At 46.0% G+C, this 18,284-nt stretch overlaps 1 protein-coding gene across 1 annotated transcript in view; it reads left to right on the top strand.

The window, feature by feature from the left end:
• The window catches only part of ZDHHC1 (zinc finger DHHC-type containing 1), a 433,998-nt gene that overhangs the window by 379,165 nt on the left and 36,549 nt on the right, over positions 1-18,284 (top strand). Inside the window, exon 10 of the mRNA XM_030203691.1 lies at positions 14,849-14,938. Coding sequence (XP_030059551.1) covers positions 14,849-14,938 — 90 coding nt within the window. The remainder of the gene's footprint in view (positions 1-14,848; positions 14,939-18,284) is intronic.

Genomic DNA, 18,284 nt, shown 5'->3' with positions numbered 1-18,284 from the left:
TCCACCACCCCTACTCACCGTGACGGACATTGTCTTGACCTCGTCCTCTCCTCCTCCGGCTCACCCTCCAATTTCCACGTCTCAGCTCTTCCTCTCTCCGACCATCACCTGATCACATTCACACTTCTTCACTCCCCCCCCCCCCCTCCACCCCGTCCAACTTTAACCACCACCTCCAGGAACCTCCAGGCTATTGACCCCTCCACCCTATCATCTACTATCTCTAATCTCCTCCCCTCCATCACGTCCCTCGTAACTGTCGACACAGCGGTCTCCGCTTACAATACCGCTCTCTCCTCTGCTTTGGACACCCTCGCGCCATCCATCTCCCGTCCCACAAAGCGCACCAATCCCCAGCCCTGGCTGACTCCTTACATCCGTTACCTTCGCTCCTGCACCCGATCCGCTGAGCGCCTCTGGAGGAAATCTCGTACCCTTTCAGACTTCCTCCACTACAAATTCATGCTATCCTCCCTCCACTCCTCCCTATTCCGTGCAAAACAGGACTACTACACCCAATTGACCAATTCTCTCAGCTCCAACCCTCGTCGTCTCTTCACCACCCTTAACTCCCTCCTAAAAGTGCCCCCCGCTCCTACTCCCCCCTCTCTCTCTCCCCAATCACTGGCCAACTACTTCCGCGACAAAGTGCAAAAGATCAACCTTGAGTTCACGACCAAACCTCCACCTCCCCCTTCACCCTTTAACCCTCTCCCTCAACCAACCTACCCAGGTCTCCTTCTCCTCCTTTCCTGAGATCACCGAGGATGAAACTTCCCGCCTTCTTTCCTCCTCGAAATGCACCACCTGTTCCTCTGATCCCATCCCCACCAACCTACTCAACACTATCGTCCCATACTGTCACCCCCGCCATCTGTCGCATCCTCAACCTCTCTCTCTCCACGGCAACTGTCCCTGACACCTTCAAACACGCTGTTGTCACACCTCTCCTAAAAAAACCTTCACTTGACCCTACCTGCCCCTCTAACTACCGCCCCATCTCTCTTTTACCCTTCCTTTCCAAATTACTTGAGCGCGCCGTTCACAGCCGCTGCCTTGACTTTCTCTCCTCTCATGACATCCTCGATCCACTTCAATCCGGTTTTCGCCCTCTGCACTCAACAGAAACGCACTCTCTAAAGTTTGCAATGACCTGCTCCTGGCCAAATCCAGAGGTCATTACTCCATCCTCATCCTCCTCGATCTTTCCGCCGCCGTTGACACTGTCAACCATGAGTTTACTTCTGCCACGCTATCCTCTTTTGGATTCCAAGGCCCTGTCCTCTCCTGGTTCTCCTCTTATCTCTCCCACCGCCCTTCAGGGTACACTCCCATGGATTCTTCCTCCACTCCCATCCCACTATCTGTTGGAGGTTCCCCAGGGATCTGTCCTTGGACCCCTTCTCTTCTCAATCTACCCTCTTCCCTGGGCTCGCTGATCTCGTCTCATGGTTTCCCGTATCATCTTATGCTGATGACACTCAGCTATACCTCTCCACACCTGACATCACCGCGGTGACCCAGGCCAAGGTATCGGCCTGTTTATCCGACATCGCGGCATGGATGTTCCAACCGCCACCTGGAAGCTGAACATGTCCAAGACCGAGCTCCTCGTCTGTCCTCCCAAACCCACTTCTCCTCTTCCTCCACTCTCTATCTCTGTTGATAACACCCTCATCCTCCCCGGTCCCATCTGCCCGCAACCTGCGAGTCATCTTCGACTCCTCCCTCCTCCTTCTCTGCGCATATCCAACAGACTGCCAAGACCTGTCGCTTCTTCCTCTTCAACATCAGCATAAGTCGCCCTTTCCTCTCTGAGCACACCACCAGAACTCTCGTCCACCGCTCTCATTACCTCTCGCCTTGATTACTGCAACTTACTCCTCACCGGCCTCCCACTCCAACCATCTATTCCCCCTTCAATCAGTTCAGTACGCTGCTGCACGTCTTAGTATTCCGCAAACCGATATACTCATATCACCCTCTCCTCAAATCACTTCATTGGCTTCCAATCAGAGTATGCATACAATTCAAGCTCCTCCTCCTCACCTAACAAGTGCACTCAGTCTGCGGCTCCTCACTAACCTCTCCACCTCCTCATCTCCCCCTATGTTCCCGCCCGTAACCTCGCTCACAGGACAAAGCCCTTCTCTCAGTACCCTTCTCCACCACTGCCAACTCCAGGCTCCGCTCATTCTGCCTTGCTTCACCCTGTGCCTGGAACAATCTTCTTTACCCATACGCCATGCCCCCTCCCTACCCATCTTCAAATCTCTGCTTAAAACTCACCTCTTCTATGCTGCCTTCGGCGCCTAAACCGCTCTAGATAGACAGAATGCCCCAATCTATCCCCTCTATTAGATTAACTGCTCACTCGTCCTCCTAGATTGTTCACTTGTCTTTAGATTGTTCTCTTGTCTTTTAGATTGTAAGCTCTTTGAGCAGGGACCGTCCTTCTATGTTTAAATTGTACAGCGCTGCGTAACCCTAGTAGCGCTTTAGAAATGCTAGTTAGTAGTAGTAGTAGTAGTAGTAAACAGAAACCAAATGGTGTTAACATAAAATAAAACAGATAATAACGCAAAACCACAAAAAATAAATATTTATATTATATGATTGTGCTCAGTTTTTTGGTGTATTACATGGACCATCATTCGCACACCCTGCCTCCACTCCCCTACTTAGGTTTGAGTGGCGGGGGGGGGGGGGGGGGGGGAGGGATTATGATCTTCCAGACGTTCTCATAGATGTTTCAAATTCAGAAAAATTATGCGATGTCCAAATCAGGTCAAGCCAGTACTTTTGAATATCAAATCTACTACTACTACTATTAAACATTTCTATAGCGCTACTAGACTTACACAGCGCTGTACAAATTAACATGAAAGACAGTCCCTGCTCCAACGAACTTACAATCTAAATTGGACAGATGAACAGACAGCTAGCTTATATTCGTGACTTGTGAAGACTGTTATAACAACGCTCAGTGTTCATTGTTCCCAATGTCAATGCTCATTGCTCCCTACATGGGCTTGTTTCGCCAGGATATTGGCGTGCTCAGGGGAAACTTATCTAAAATCCGGCCAGAACAGAACATAAATCAACAAAAAAACACGAACACAAAAAAAACATGCAAGAAACAGTCGAAGCTCATTCAGTGTAAAGTAGAGTCTAAACACAATACAATCAGCGCTCTTAAGCTTTACCAATTTTGTTACTCGCAGATTGGCAGATCATAGGGAGGAACAAACTCCCATCAGGATTGAGACCTACAAAAATGCTACACATGTGCAGTGCTTTTATAGGCTATCAGCTGACTTGTAAGCGCGGGAAATTGTTAGAGTAGAGATTGCCATTCTATTTCCCTATTGAGGCCGCTAGGGGCCACTGTATCCCATCTGAAAATAAGTTCTTGTTTCCTTTTTAACAGGGTACAGGGCTGCATCACCCCTGTGGAGTAAAACAATCTGGATGAGTACTACAAATTTCAAATCCTCGGCAGGGTGATGCATTTGGGGTGTAGAAACCCAAAAGAGAGATACCGAATAGGAGGGGAGAGATTAGTAAGCTCGACTCAGGAGAGAGATCTTGGGGTGTTGTTGTCGGAGGATACGAAGGTGAAGAAACAATGGATAGGGTGACAGCCGTGGCCAAAAAGGATGCTAGACTGCATAGAGAGGGGTATAACCAGAAGAAGAAAGGAGGTGTTGATAGCCCCTCTACAAGTCATTGGGTGAGGCCCCACTTGGAATATGTGTTCAGTTTTGGAGGTCATATCTTGCTAAAGATGTAAAAAGACTAGAAGCGGTGCAAAGAAAAGCTACGAAAATGGTATGAGATTTGCGTTGTGAAACCGTACGAGGAGAGACTTGCCGACCCTGAACATGTATACCTTGGAGGAAAGGAGAAACGGGGTGACGTGATACAGATGTTCAAATATTGAAAGGTATTAATCTGCAAACAAACCTTTTCTAGAGACAGGAAGGTGGTAGAACTAGAGGACATGAATTGAGGTTGAAGGGGGACAGACTCAGGAGTAATGTCTGGAAGTATTTTTTCACGGAGAGGGTGGTAGATACATGGAATGACCTCCCGCGGGACGTGGGGGAGATGAAAATGGTAATGGAATTCAAACATGCGTGGTGATAAACACAAAGGAATCCTGTTTAGAAGGAATGGATCTATGGAATCTTAGCAGAGCACATTTGAAATCCAGTACTAAGAGTTTGTGCGGCTGCACTCTGCTTTCATTCTTATATCAAATCATATCGTGTATATAATCACTATTGCCTTGGTGGGCACCCACCCGGACTTTGGAAACACCGCCTCCAGTTGTGAGCACTAGATCTAGTGTTGACCCTTCCCTCATGGGTTGCTGTCACAATTTGTCTGAGGAAGGCACTTTGACAAGCAACCACGAGCTCTAAACTTCTTTCAGATTCTGCCAACTGGATATTCCAATCCACATCAGGCAAGTTGTCCCCAGCAACAGCACCTCCCCGTTCTTTACCAAGCTTACAGATATCTTTGATCAGATCCTTGTCTAGCTTCTCCATTTGTACCAGGAGGTCTGTAGATAACACCCAGTGGATACAGGTACCATCTTCTCTTTCCAGAATAATCCATATAACTTCTTCCTTTCCCCAGGTCCTCTGCATTTCAGCTGCTCTGATATTATTTTTCACATACAGCGCCACTCATTCACGTCTTTGGTCATCCCTATCCTTCCTAAAAAGATTATAGCCCAGTATAAGATTATAACCCAGTATGGTTTGCATCACATTCATGAGAGTCATTGAACCATGTTTCTGTAATAGCAATAATACCCAAGCCTTCTTCAAACATTATAGCTTGCAAGTCTTGAACCTTTATACTTAGGCTATGAGCATTTGTGCCCATGGCTTTCCATGTGTTATTACGTGCATTATATGGTTACTAACCCTGCTGCTGTCATGTTTTTGCTGGGTGGGGGGGGTGATTTTCTCAATTCACTTTCTTCTATTGTCACCCCCACCCTCTAGTTTAAATGCCTAGAAACGTACCATCTGAATTTCTTCCCAAGGATCCTTTTTCCAATCACAGAAAGATGTAGCCCATCATTGCAATACAGCCTGTGATTTTGCCATGTACTGCCCATCCTCCTTTGTATCTGAAACCTTCTTCTTTACACCAAATTTCAAAGCCATTATTGAACTTCTCTGTTTTACATAATCTTTCCTCTCCCTTCCCTAGTAGAACTAACTGCAGAAAAAGCTGCAGTCCAACCAAAGGCTTGAGTCCCTCCCCTAGCTTCTTGAATACTCTCTGTGCTCTGAACTTGCTATTGTTGCCAGTCATTTGTCCCAGGCAGATTACAATATAATATTTGAATCCTTTCTTCTTGATCATATTCAGTATTTGATTGGTATTTCTAGTGGCTGAGGATCCTGGAAGGAATTTCACTATATTGGGACCCTTGAACTGTGCTCCTAAGTTAATGCCTCTTATAATGGAGTCTCCTAGGCAGCCAATTTCATCATGTTTTGGGTGTGTCTTTTGGATTGAGTCATAGTACTTGCCCCTGGCTGTTCCCTCAGTACTTATATTCTGAGCTTCATATGTTCCAATACAGCAAAGGAATTATAACAGTGGTAAAGTTTGGGAGGGTGAATATCTCTGTGTCACAGGTCTAGTCTACCAGAGCCTACTGTAGCCTGTCTATTCCTTTTCTGCTTTATTCTCTGTGACAGTGCTGGTGTAAATTGACTGGGGAACTGGGTTGGTCCTGGATGCGTTCCTTCATGCAGCCTCTTCCTTGATTGTAGCCAAATTCCTTTTTGAGTTAGTTGATTTCATCTTTCACAGCTGATATTGGCGACAGATCGGAGCAAGCTCGAAGGTAACCGGAGGGTTTTCTTAGGACTAAGGCACCACATATATTGCATTGAATAAAAAGATATATTGATATGCTTCACAAGTGTGACTTTGTACTATGTTAAGATATTCAGTGTAGATAATTGTCTCCTGGTTATCCTATATAGGGGGAGCTAACACTAGGGGTGGGTAGGATAGTGGTGGGCAGAAAGGGACATAATATAGAAACCAGTAGGAAAGGCAAGGTTTTTTTTTTCTTAATATAGGATAGATAGAGGCAGAAATCTATTAAGAAAGGGGAACACACAGAGAAGAGAGCAGTTTAGAATTTATCAAAAACAATCCCAAACACAAAATTGATTAGGAAGACCACTGATGATTTTGGTTGCCACCCTCTAGATCAACATCCATCCATCTTTGTACAGCAAAACTGCAACAAATCAAATTACTTTAACAAGAAAAAAATAACTTTGCATTGTAGCCCCAAGTGGTTGGGGGGGGGGGGGGGGACAATCTAATAATCAAGAGAAGTTCAAAGAAAAAGAGAAATAAAATAGTAGGATTGACCCATGCCAAATACTATTACATTAACATCCCAAAGTGGAGTAATATGGTCATCATGGAGCACTTCTGTGTCCAGAACAAGTGGTATACTGTATATTCAAATAACAATTGCGTGTACAATGGAAATGGAAAGTAAGCTCCCAATGCAACCACTTCTTATTTCACAGCCAAAAGCTTTTCTTTCTATCCTTGGTTAAATGAGAGACCAATTGGGAATTCTCTGAGGACAAGCATACTTATTAATTCTCACAGATAGGTGACGCAGTCCTTTGTCGCCCGTCTGGTGGTTATAAAGTATAAACAGAGCTTTGTGGAGAGTGAATAGCTCCAGCGACGCATGCACGAGTGCCTTCCTTCCCGCCGTGCAAATGCACTCTCCTCAATTCTTTTTCTAACCGCGGTGAGGAGAGGCATGTTTTTTAGCTGTCTCCTCACATCGCTGGGTCCTAAAGAGCTTTTCTGGTGCCTTTCAGCTATTTTTCATACATTATTGTTTCCTGTTGTGGAACCTACTGTTTTCCCTTGTATTTAGTTCATTTTCCCCAGGTTTAAGTTTCCTTTATTTTTATCGTCATCAGGCTGCTTTTATGCCATGACTTCGGCCAGGAACTTTCCCTTTTTTTTTTTTTGTTGTGCCTTGCCCCTTTTTCAGGCACCATCGATTTTTTAAATTTAGCTGAGGAAGTTTTTCCTTCCTTGTCCACGAATATTCCGGGTGACTTTAAGCGCTGTACCCGGTGCAATTGGATAATCTCTGGGAAAGACACCCATTCTTGGTGTCTACAGTGTCTTGGGTCCAACCATAGCCCCACTAACTGTGTTCTCTGTCTTCACATGAAGAAGAGGATCCAGATTTCCAGAGAGGCTCATCATGAGAACATTTTTGGAGCCAAGTCCGGTTCCTCGGCATCGGAGGGCTTCGGCATCGATGAGCATCACACCGGCATTGGGGAGCGTTCGTAAGCATTTCTATTGTCTGATAATGTCTTTTTTAATACCTCTATCTTGTATTTTAAGGTCTAATATGTCTTCTGTAATACCATTATCTTGTACTTCATGACCATGTAACCCAAAATCCTTCTGCAAAACCAATGTATATCTCTTCTCATTTCCAGTATCCATGATGTATTGTAAGCCACATTGAGCCTGCAAAGAGGTGGGAAAATGTGGGATACAAATGCAATACATAAAGAAAGAAAGAAAGAAAGAAGAAAGAAAGTTGCTGCTTGCTATACCCTTAGACACAGGGTAGCAGGGAAACATCGAGTGGTCTCCACCTGCCTCAAGGCCTCCTGCTGTTCAGGGCCCCCGGGACCGTCCATTGTTGAACCGACCCCGAGGCGACATGTGGATTCAATGTCAGCCTCGGTGACATGCTTCAGGTGAAGGCTAGGAAGCATCATCATCGGTCACCCTCGACACATGGTGCTGGCAGCTCCGAGGCGTCGAAGGATTCAGCACCCGAGAAGTGTCAACGCCGGGAGGACCACTCCCCCTCCATACAGAAAATGCTGATGCACCGGTCTCCCAGCAGCCAAGACACAGCTCCAGCATTGACATCAGCAGTTCTGCAACCTGCACCTGAGCCAGCATCCCAGCCTATCGCAGTATCGGCCCTCGGTGATCACATCCAGGCCTTGCTCCTTGAGCTACTCGATGGCCTCATGCAGCGGGTTGCATCGGTGGTTCTTGTGCCTACCTTACCTACAGTTGCAGCCACGCTTGGCCCTCAGCCTGCAGTTCGGCCTCCAACACCAATGTGGCAGCTCCAGTGTCGACTGCCACCCAATCTGGCACTCCTTTGATGTCAGTGAGGAAGTTTATACCGGAGTAGAGGCGGGAACTGACTGTCGACACCATTTTCGAGGACCTGGTTCCTTCCATCAGGAGGTATTGTCTGACACCGAACAGGAGCGCTTATGGGATTCAGAGGATCCAAGGTACTTTTCCTTGGATGAGTCCTGTGGAATTCCCTCTGAACCCTCCCCTCCACCTGAAAGGAGAAAGTCTGCTCTGAAAAGCCTTTCATTTCCTTCTTTTGTTAAGGAATGGCTGATGAAATTCCCTTTCCTTTGGAAATGGAGGACAAGCCGAGGGCCAAGATGCTTGAGGTCCTGGACTACATGTCACTCCTAGGGATGCTGTGACTGTCCTTCTCCACGAGGTGCTCCAGGAAGCCCTCATTAGGAACTTGGAGTCCCCTTTATCAGTCCCAGTAATGCCAAGAAGATCAGCACCCCAGTATCGGATCCACCATGCACCTGGTTTTGATAAGCCTCAGTTGCCTCACAATTCCATGGTGGTGAAATTCTGCTCTCAAAAGGGCAGGAGTGCCAGGGACTATGCCTCGGCGCCCCCAGGTGAGAAGCTAGATCCCTGGATTCTTATGGGAGGAAGTATACCAGGCTTCAATGCTCATCTCCTGTATATAATCTTACCAGCTCTTCACAAGCATCCACTTGTGAAACTCAGTGCGCAGTGTCATCGACCTGGCTGAGTCACCCCTCTGCAGCAGTCCGAGTCAATTCGCAAGTTGGTCAGCAGCAGAAGGTGTGTTGAAAGTTCTTGGCAAGGAGCACATGAAACTTTTGATGTGGCAACCAGGATCTCTGCTCAGAGTATAGCAATGCACAGACTCTTATGGCTACATATTTCTGACTTGGAACATTCTGTTCAACAGAGGTTGGCAGCTGCTTCATGCTGAGGGGATAACCTTTTTGGAGAGAACGTTGAGGAGGTCGCAGAACAAATCAAAAAACATACTGATACCATCTCTTCTCCATCCCACTGGGCACCTTCTGCATCTGCCTCCTCAGCTAGGAGGACTTTTGGCAAACCAATTAGGAGTACCTATTATTAGAGGGACAGGTATAATACCTTGGTTCACTCATTCACATCAACAGCATGCGCCTAAGGCCCCTGCTGCTCCCGGCAAAGCAAGGCACAAGCTTTTGACTGACTCCAGCAGAGCATAGCCACAGTAAAAGTGTCCATCCTGGACTACTTTCCATTTGGGTGAGAGACTGAAGTTTTTCCATGAATGGTGTCCCCTTATAACCTCCACCCGGTGGGATCTTCAAATAGTCTGAAACCAATTGAGTGCGTATCTGAGGCAAAGACTTCCAGATTGCCCACCGAGAACTCATTCATTCAGCTCTCAGCACAGGCAGAGGAACTCTCCAGCCTTCTGAAGGCCCATGCGGTCGAACCCATTCTACCTGGAGAAGAAGGGCAGGATTCTATTCCAGTTACTTCCTTGTTGCAGAAGAAATCATCCATCCTAGACCTAAGAGCCCTGAACAAATTCCTAGTCTGACAAAAGATCAGGATGGATTCCCTAGGCACCCTACTCCCAATGATACAGAAAGACGATTTGCTATGCTCTCTGGACTTAAAGGATTAATATACGCACTGTGATGAGGTGGAGAATCCAGGCCCAGTAAGATAAGGCGTGGGGCCAAACTACACGTCCCAGAAGGTATAGGAAGGGGAAGCAGGAAGGTGGACTCAAAAACCTGCCAGGGACTGCACATTGGGGAGGTGGAAGAGTGGAGGGAGCAGCCACTATGGCAATCAACGTCCAGAAGGGGGAGCAGTGATGAGAAGACTCAATTTCCGTGGGTCAGAAGTCAATACAAGATACCTTCCACCTGTGAGGGGTGGGGCGAACTAACCGGCAGCTGTGAGGGGCCAGAGTTAATGGAGTTTTTGGAGGAAGGAGAAGGGAGAGTACAGGATTGCCAGGCTTGGATGAGCAGTTGGATATGGACTGTGATTGTACTCTGGTGGAGGTTGCAGAGGTCTGAGGGCAGTGGGTGGTCACAGGAGTCATGTAGCTGTGTAGAGGGAGGTATACTGCCATCCTGCAACTACTCAAAAGAAAAGAGTTTAAAAAAACGAAACCAGGAGGACTGAACTCCGGACTGGGATTTATAGGGGGGGTTGCTTTTGCTGTGGTTTCTTTTTTTTTGCAACTGCCTAGGATATTGCCTAAGTGAATGGAGCTGTGATAGGGAAGGAGAAGAGAAGAATAAACAGACTTGAACTAAAAACTGTGTTGCCTGGAAAGACTGGATGCATGGACTACTGGTGGGAGATTGGGATTGCTGAAAATTCTGGAGTTTTGGAAACTCAGAAAGGAGGATTACTGGCGAGCCGGCCACCACCCCGAAGGATTGCGACCAGGTTATTACAGCACATCCTGATAGTTCCAGCTCACCGGAAGTATCTTCGATTTCGGCTGCAAGAGAGTATTGGCCTACTACATGGAGTGGACCGGGCCCCACAGACAGTCTGCCTAACGTTTTGTTTCTTTTGATCCTAACAGGATGGGGGTCACCATCGGGGAAACGCACCATTTCTAATTGGCTGGCAGATTGCATTTCCTTCACTTATGCCCAGTCTTGGCTGGCCCTAGAGGGTCATTTCATGGCTCATAATGTAAGAGCCATGGCTGCGTTGGTAGCTCACTCAAGGTCAGCCTCTGTTGAGGAAATTTGCAAGGCTGTGATGTAGTCTTCAATCCACATTCACATCTCATTACTGTCTTGAGCAGGATACCCAATGTAATGGTTCGGGCAGACAGAATCTGTTTGGAGTCTAGAATCCAATTTCTCCCCTCCTAGGCCCATTTTATTCTGTTCCAGGCTGCACTCTCATTCAGATTGTATGTAGTTTCAGGTTAATCTGTGTTATTTCCTTGCTGTTGCAAGGCCCAATTGACCAGTGTTTGTTGTTTTTGATGAGCCTGTTTGCTAGGGATTCCCCATTCTTGAGAATTAATAAGCCTGCTTGTTCTTTGAAAAAGCTACTGTACTTGCCTGTAGCAGGTGTTCTCCAAGGACAGCAGGCTTTATGTTCTCACAATCCCTCCTACCTCCCCTGGGAGTTGTGTCCTTTGTTATTTTTACTTTATTTTGCTGTAGTATAAAACTGAGGCGATCGCGTGGCTGGCTGGAAGGCACTTGTACATGCACGGTGGAGCATGTCTCGCACTCAACAAAGCTCTGTTTATACTTTTATGAATCCCGGACCGGGCTACATGGGTCGGCGTCACCCATTTGTGAGAATATAAGCCTTCTGTCTTCAGAGAACACCTACTACAGGTAAGTACCTTAGCTATATCTGGAGCTGCTCTCCCATAAAATTTTCACCAAAGAATCTTGGATATAAAAGCAGTAGAACCTCTTTATCTTTAAGAAGACTAGTGACTCCAAGAGAGTATCCCTGGGTGATACTTCCTCTTGTGCATTCTTGAGAATAGCACAAACATTTAAATTGTCAGCAGAGACTCAAACCCAACTAAGGTTCTAGTCACTGATAAAGTAAAAAAAAAAAAGTAATAATGCATTATCTGCAGTGGAGTCATCCCTTCCATGGGGTAATGAAAGACCACTTTCAAAAATTTATTCAACATCTAGTGAGGGGAGAGAAGACAAGAGCATGGGAAATTACTAGAAATTTAAATTTTTTAATTATTGAAAGCTATCTAACTTGTCCAGCGTGAGAGTCAAAATCATGGTTTATTTTGCCCGGATTCCTTCAAGTTGAGTATCAGTATTTCCAGGTCATTTGCCTTAGACTAGAGCTTTCACATGATTTCCCAAGTCTTTAAGAAAGTTGAATTCACCAAACAAGCAATTACAAATGATGTACAAACTTTGTGAAGTGCCTCCGGTGCATCCATATCAAATCTAAAGTAACCTCTTAAACTAACACACCCTCCATTCTTGTCTGACTTAGACAAGGTACTCTCACTAATAATTCTTTGGCTGCAGTGGCATCCCCAGCCACCAGTAACCAAAAGTGACCTGCGGGGTGCAGGGGATACGAGCCCTGCACTAAGATTATTTTGCTAAGAGAGGCACAGCTATCCTAGCTGGAGATACTGGGGAAACTCTCTCCCTCCTCAGCGGCTCAGTGGACCAAACCTGCCATCCAGTAGGGCTACGGGACTTCTTGAGCTGAACGTAATGTCACCCTCCAAACCAAGGCTCTTTTCTGACTCGGTCAACACGAAATTACCCAACATAGGCACGGACTAGACAAACGCTATAATTGAAACCTGTTTCTACATAGGAGTCTCTGGCTTCAAGGGAAGGAACCCCTAACCTTCTGCTTGTGTTTAGGCATAGTGAATAAGGGAAACTACCATAAAGGTAAAGATGTAAAGGAAACAGCAGGAGAGCTCTATATAGCATGTCCTACTTAGCAGCCATCTTGCTCCTAGTTTATATATTTTTTTTGAGGTGCAATCTATATAATTGAACACAGTACTTCAAATGAGTCTCGGAAGAATGGCCAGTATGAAGGACATTATAGTGCCTTTTATAGAGAAAGTACTTGAAAGTAATATGTAAACTGCTTTTGGTTGTACTACAGAAGAGCAGTGTATCAAGAATCTAATAAACAAATGGCACTATAATGTCCTCATACTGGCCATTCCTCTCCGTGTACCCAAGCATCCTTCTGGCTTTTGCCTTCAGCTTATATGCCTGCTTGGCCTCCTAAGGGTATCAGATACAGTTACCCCCAGATCCTGCTCTTTCATGCACAGAAATACATTACCTTACCACCTTTGGCACACTCCCTTGAGATTTTGCAACCCAAATGTATGACCTGCATTTTTGTGGGGGAGGGGGGTTGCCATTAAATTTTTACTGCCATACTTTAGACCATTCCCCAAGCTTTCCTCACCTTCCATGGTGTCTACCCTGTTGCAGTTTTTGGTACCATCGACAAAAAGTCAAACTTTTCTTTATAGCTCTTCCACAGTATCATTTATAAAATGTTGAAAAGGATTGGATCAAGGACCAAACCTGTGCCACAGCACTAGGTTTTTTTTTCCTCAGAATTAATTCCATTTACCACTACCCTTTCCACAACTATTTCATAACCCAGTCAGTCTTTTCAGAGCCCATATCAAGGGCACTTAGTTTACTTCTCATTCTCCTATGGGGAACTGTGCTCAAAGGACTTGCTAAATTATACATACACTACTTTTAGCATGCTTCTTGGTCAGGCTGTGGTCACCCAAAGAAGACGATCAAATTTGTCTAGTAAAACCATGCTGCCTCAGATCCTGAGATCCATTGGGTTCTAGAAACTGTATTGTTCTTTGTTTTAGCAGTAATTCCCTTAATTTACTTATCATTGAACTCAGATTAACCAGCCCATAGTTTCCAGCGCCCTCCTTACTTCTGCCTTTGTGAAGAGGAACTAGATTTGCCTGTCTCCAGTCCTCCAGGACCACTTCTAGCTCTAAAGAAACATTGAAAAAAATCATAGTGGAGTTGCCAGAAGTTCCCTTAATACCCTTGGATGTTTCCCATCTGTCCTTGTCCCTTTGTTTATTTTTAGTTTAGATAGCTCCTCACAAAATGTTTTCAGAAAATCAGTCAAGGTCTACTTCGCTTCCAATCCTAATTGTGTCTGTCTTCTGCTATTGTGCTCTTGGCCAATCCTCAGTAAACACTGAAAGAAATATACATTCCTTCCCTTCACCTGCGTGTCTTACCTCAGCAGATGTGTATTTCCTTCTGTCACTTACATATTGGGAAAACATTGTCCGTCCCCCCGTCCGTCCCCCATTTACTGTGTTAGTCATTTTCTATTACATTTTTGCTTTCCTAACTTTTTCCAGGTGGTGTTGCCTGTCTTCCTCTTTCTGCATTCTCTTGTAGTTCATAAATGCTAACCTTTTTGAGTGCCTACGTTTGAAAATCATAGCAAACCTCCTCATTCCCTTACCTTTTTTACTTTCTCAACAAAAATAATTTATTAATTTTACAATATGATCAGTGGAACCTCAGCGAAATAAAATCCAATACATCAGAGAAGGTTCAACTACATCAAAGGTCTAGGCAAACAAATGTGCCTTTAGCTGTTTTCTAAACTGAATAATTGAGGCCATCTTAAATAACTGTATTGGGAGAACATTCCATAATTTAGTAAAATGAGGAGTCGGGCATTCAAGTACAGCTAAAATTTATGTAGATAGTGGCAATATTCAACTGCTGTCTGAATAAGTTTATTCATTTTAGGAGGATTGCATGAATACCAATCCTAAACAGAGAGGGCCACTAAATATTAGATGTAAGTTAATTGACTAAGTTGTCCACCTATTTTTTATGAGAGAGACTGTGTCTTTGAATATTGACCATGATATATTTTGGGCATTTTTGCCTACCTCATTCACCACTTTAGACAGGCTATCATTTGGAAAGTAGTAAGAAATGATTTTAAATAAAATAAATATTACGCTCTTGTACAGTTCCATTTTTTTGAGACTCATGAGACTTCGATAGGAATAGAACACTTATCCGTAGCCTGTTTTGAATTATAATATAGAAAATGATGAAATAAGTGAACTATAAAATATCAGGTACATAATTTGAGAAGATAAAACTTATATTTATTTAATATGCTACAGAAAAGGAGAAAAAAGAAAATATTTAAAGTTGCTGATGAAGTCATCAATGATCGAGCCAAGGAAAAAATTAAAACACAGCCAGTAATTCCTGTTCCCACACCAAGGTAACAGACTCATGGATTCTTGTAGGTCTCAAACATACAATTTCCATTGAGGGTAATTGTTTTATACAAGTACGTGTATATCTATAAGCTGTCCTCCACTGCAAACACATAGTTTTATGCTGTCAGCCAATTAATTATCCAACAAACACGCAAGCACACAAATGAATCTATCCTAGGATGATGATCCACCAGAAGCATGCATACTGCTGTATGTAAAGTTAGTCCTCCAAAACACGTGTTTTGAAAGGTTACTTTTTCTATATTGTAAACCAGTAATATTCTTAGAATTGAGTTCCAAAGTGTATTTAATGGTATTTTGTAAGGAGATTTGAAACCCAGTTTTGAGCTCTGCTTCCTGACGTTTTACCTGCTTAAGGCTCTGATATTTAGCAGCACTTATTTATTTATTTATTCATTCATTCATTCAGGTATTTGATGCACTGCACATTTGGGAACCATCATGGCAGCTTAACAAACTAAGGCGCAACAGTCACTTCTTTAGCCTTAGCAGCAGATGAATCCAGAAACTGGTAGGTTGTATCCACCTACCCGCAATTGGAGATAGAGAACACTGAAAGAAGGCAGTGACCCTGGACGTCCAGCTCCTTCACCCTTCAGTTTATCACTATCTCCAGCAGGTGGTAGACGGATTCCTTTCAGCTCCTGGATTCGACTTTATAGGGGGCTTCTGGCCAGTTGAGCAGGAGTGTGTGTGGCTGAGGGTGCCCAATATGGAGGCATTCATGAGGGCCAGGCCCCTGCCTTACCCCATCTTTCCTTTTCTCTCAATGGTCCCACAGTGTGCTGTTATTTTGGCTGCAATTTCCTTCCTCACATAAAAAAAAAAAAAAACAACAACAAAAAAACCCCACCTGTCTGCATCTTTAACGCTAAGCGCTGAAGGCAGAACCCGGTGTCTGACAGACTGGGTGCTGGGGCTGTCGAGCACTGTTCGGAGCTCCTTCTGGGAATGCCATTGGAGGACAAGCATGGTCTATCATCGGGGTGAGTGTTTGCTTTGGTCTCAGTGGAGGATCTGTGTGCGAGCGCTGCAAGTAGCTGTATATGGCGGAAGCTGTTAAGAGATGTTCCCGTTGTGGCAAGAGGCGGAACCAGCGGGAGTCTGCAGCACGGCTGCACAGAAGTCTTAGGGGGCAGTAGGCTCAGCAGCGCCCGCTGACACAGAGTTTTCCCTCACTGAGGGACTTGGCACGCGCACCATTTTGGAGGCTCCCATGGACGCAAATTTCTCAGCCTCGCAGCCAGGAGATCTTGGGCAGTCTTCCGGTCTTCAAAGCCTTGGTTTTGTGAGGCCCGACGCTATCGGCCCGGGTGGGCCTCATCCCAGATTTCAGAAGCGTTCTTTCTTTCAGACTGACAAGAGACCTTTGGGAACTGGGCAGCGGCAGGGTGTTGCGGGGTGCTCTACGCAATGATGGGGCGTCGGTTCACTGTTTCGTTCCTCGGATAGGGGGGTGGCTGACTTGTCTACGAAGAATGGCCAATGGATCCTAGAGTTGATCAGAGAGGGTACACGTTAGAATTTTCCATGCCCTTAGGAGACGCCTTTTGGACTCACGGTGCGCCACAGCCACCAAGCAGGCAGCAGTAAACGACACTTTACAGTCGCTGCTGGAATTTGGGGCTGTGACACCTGTTCCGCAGTTCAAGCTTCACTGAGGACAGTATTCGATCTAATTTGTGCTGCCCCACAAAGAAGGTTCCTTCAGACCAGTTCTCGACTTGCAGAAGGTAACGACTTTTTGCAAGTGAGACATTTCCACAAGGAAACGTTAAGGTCCATTGTGGCGTTAGTTCAACCGGGGGAGTTCCTCACAGCACTGGATCTCAAAGAGGCCTGTTTGCATATTCCAATTTGGCCCCCTCATAAATGATTTCTACGTTTTGCGGTCCTCGGTCGACACTTCCAGTTCCCAAGCCTTGCCGTTTGGGCTGGCCACGGCACCATGCACATTTTTCCAAAGTAATGGTGGCAGTGACGGCTGCGTTCCTACGGAGAGGAAGGGGTCAGAGTACATCCTTATCTAGACAATTGGCTGATCTGAGCAGATTCGGAACAGAAGAGACAGCTAGCCCAACCCGTGTCATCAAAGTTCTCCAGTATCTTGGCTGGGTGATCAATTTTCTGAAGAGTCATCTGAATCCCCTCTCAGTCTCTGGAATATCTGGGGGTCTGCTTTGACACGGCACAGGGGTGTGTCTTCCTGCCGGAGGGCAGGAGCCTCAAGCTCCGGTGTCAGGTGCGTGGGTTATTTGAGCTACCTTGACCCCGTGTTTGGGACTATGTGCAGGTACTCGGATCGATGTGGCCACCCTGGAAGTGGTACCATGGTTGAGGGCTCTCATGCGGCCTCTGCAGCATACATTACTGGACTGGTGGTCCCCAATGTCTCTGGAGTATCAGCGGCAGCTACCTTGGCTTCCGGGGGCGTGGCACAACATGAGTTGGTGGCTCTCCGAGGCCAACCTTCTTCAGGGGCTGCCAGTGGTGACCCTACAGTGGTTAATTGTGGTGACAGATGCCAGTCGGGGTGGGTAGATCATTGCCTCCACCACTATGTTCCAGGGTTGTTGGACAGAAACAGAAGCGGAGTGGTCCATCAATCGGTTGGAATTGAGGTCTGTGCTCAAAGCCTTTTCTGGCCTTCCAGATGATCCTGGAGGGTCAAGTGGTACAGATCCTCTCAGACAATACTATGGCAGTGGCTTATATCAACCGCCAGGGTGGCACGCAGAGCAGATCGTTGGCCGCAGAGGCAGCTGGCATTGTGGAATGGGTGGGAGCACCACTTGCTTCTCTTGTCGGTGACCCACACTGCAGGTCAGAGCAACATGCAGGACAATTTTCTCAGCCATCATCGTCTCAACTGAAGCAGAGTGGGAGCTGGGGTCAGAGGCATTTCACCAGCTCTGCAGCAATTGGGGACTCGGAGATCGATCTCATGGCGTCCAGAACGAATGGCAAGGTGGACCGGTTGGAGGAACCGGTTCCGAAGTGTTGGATGCTGTGTTGCAGCCATGGCCGGTGTCACGCTCTGTATGTGTTTCCCACCTTGGCCCTTAATTGGACGAATTCTTCACACCGCGATTCATCTTCACCGAGGATGGCTAATTTTTGGTGGCACTAGATTGGCTTGCAACCATCTTTGGTATGCGGGACTTGGTGCGGTTGCTTGTGGAGACACCATTTCAGTGTCTGCTGTTGCCGAATCTTCCGCATCAGGGTCCAGTATTTATGGAAGATCCATGCCCGCTTTGGTCTTGCAGCTGGCTCTTGAGAGAATTGAAATTGAGGAAAAAGCTGCTATTCT

This window comes from Microcaecilia unicolor, chromosome 5 (assembly GCF_901765095.1).
Source record: "Microcaecilia unicolor chromosome 5, aMicUni1.1, whole genome shotgun sequence".
In the NCBI taxonomy this organism is placed as follows: Eukaryota; Metazoa; Chordata; class Amphibia; order Gymnophiona; family Siphonopidae; genus Microcaecilia; species Microcaecilia unicolor.
Note: the sequence above shows the minus strand (reverse complement) of the source record. Positions and strands in the feature narration are given on the sequence as shown.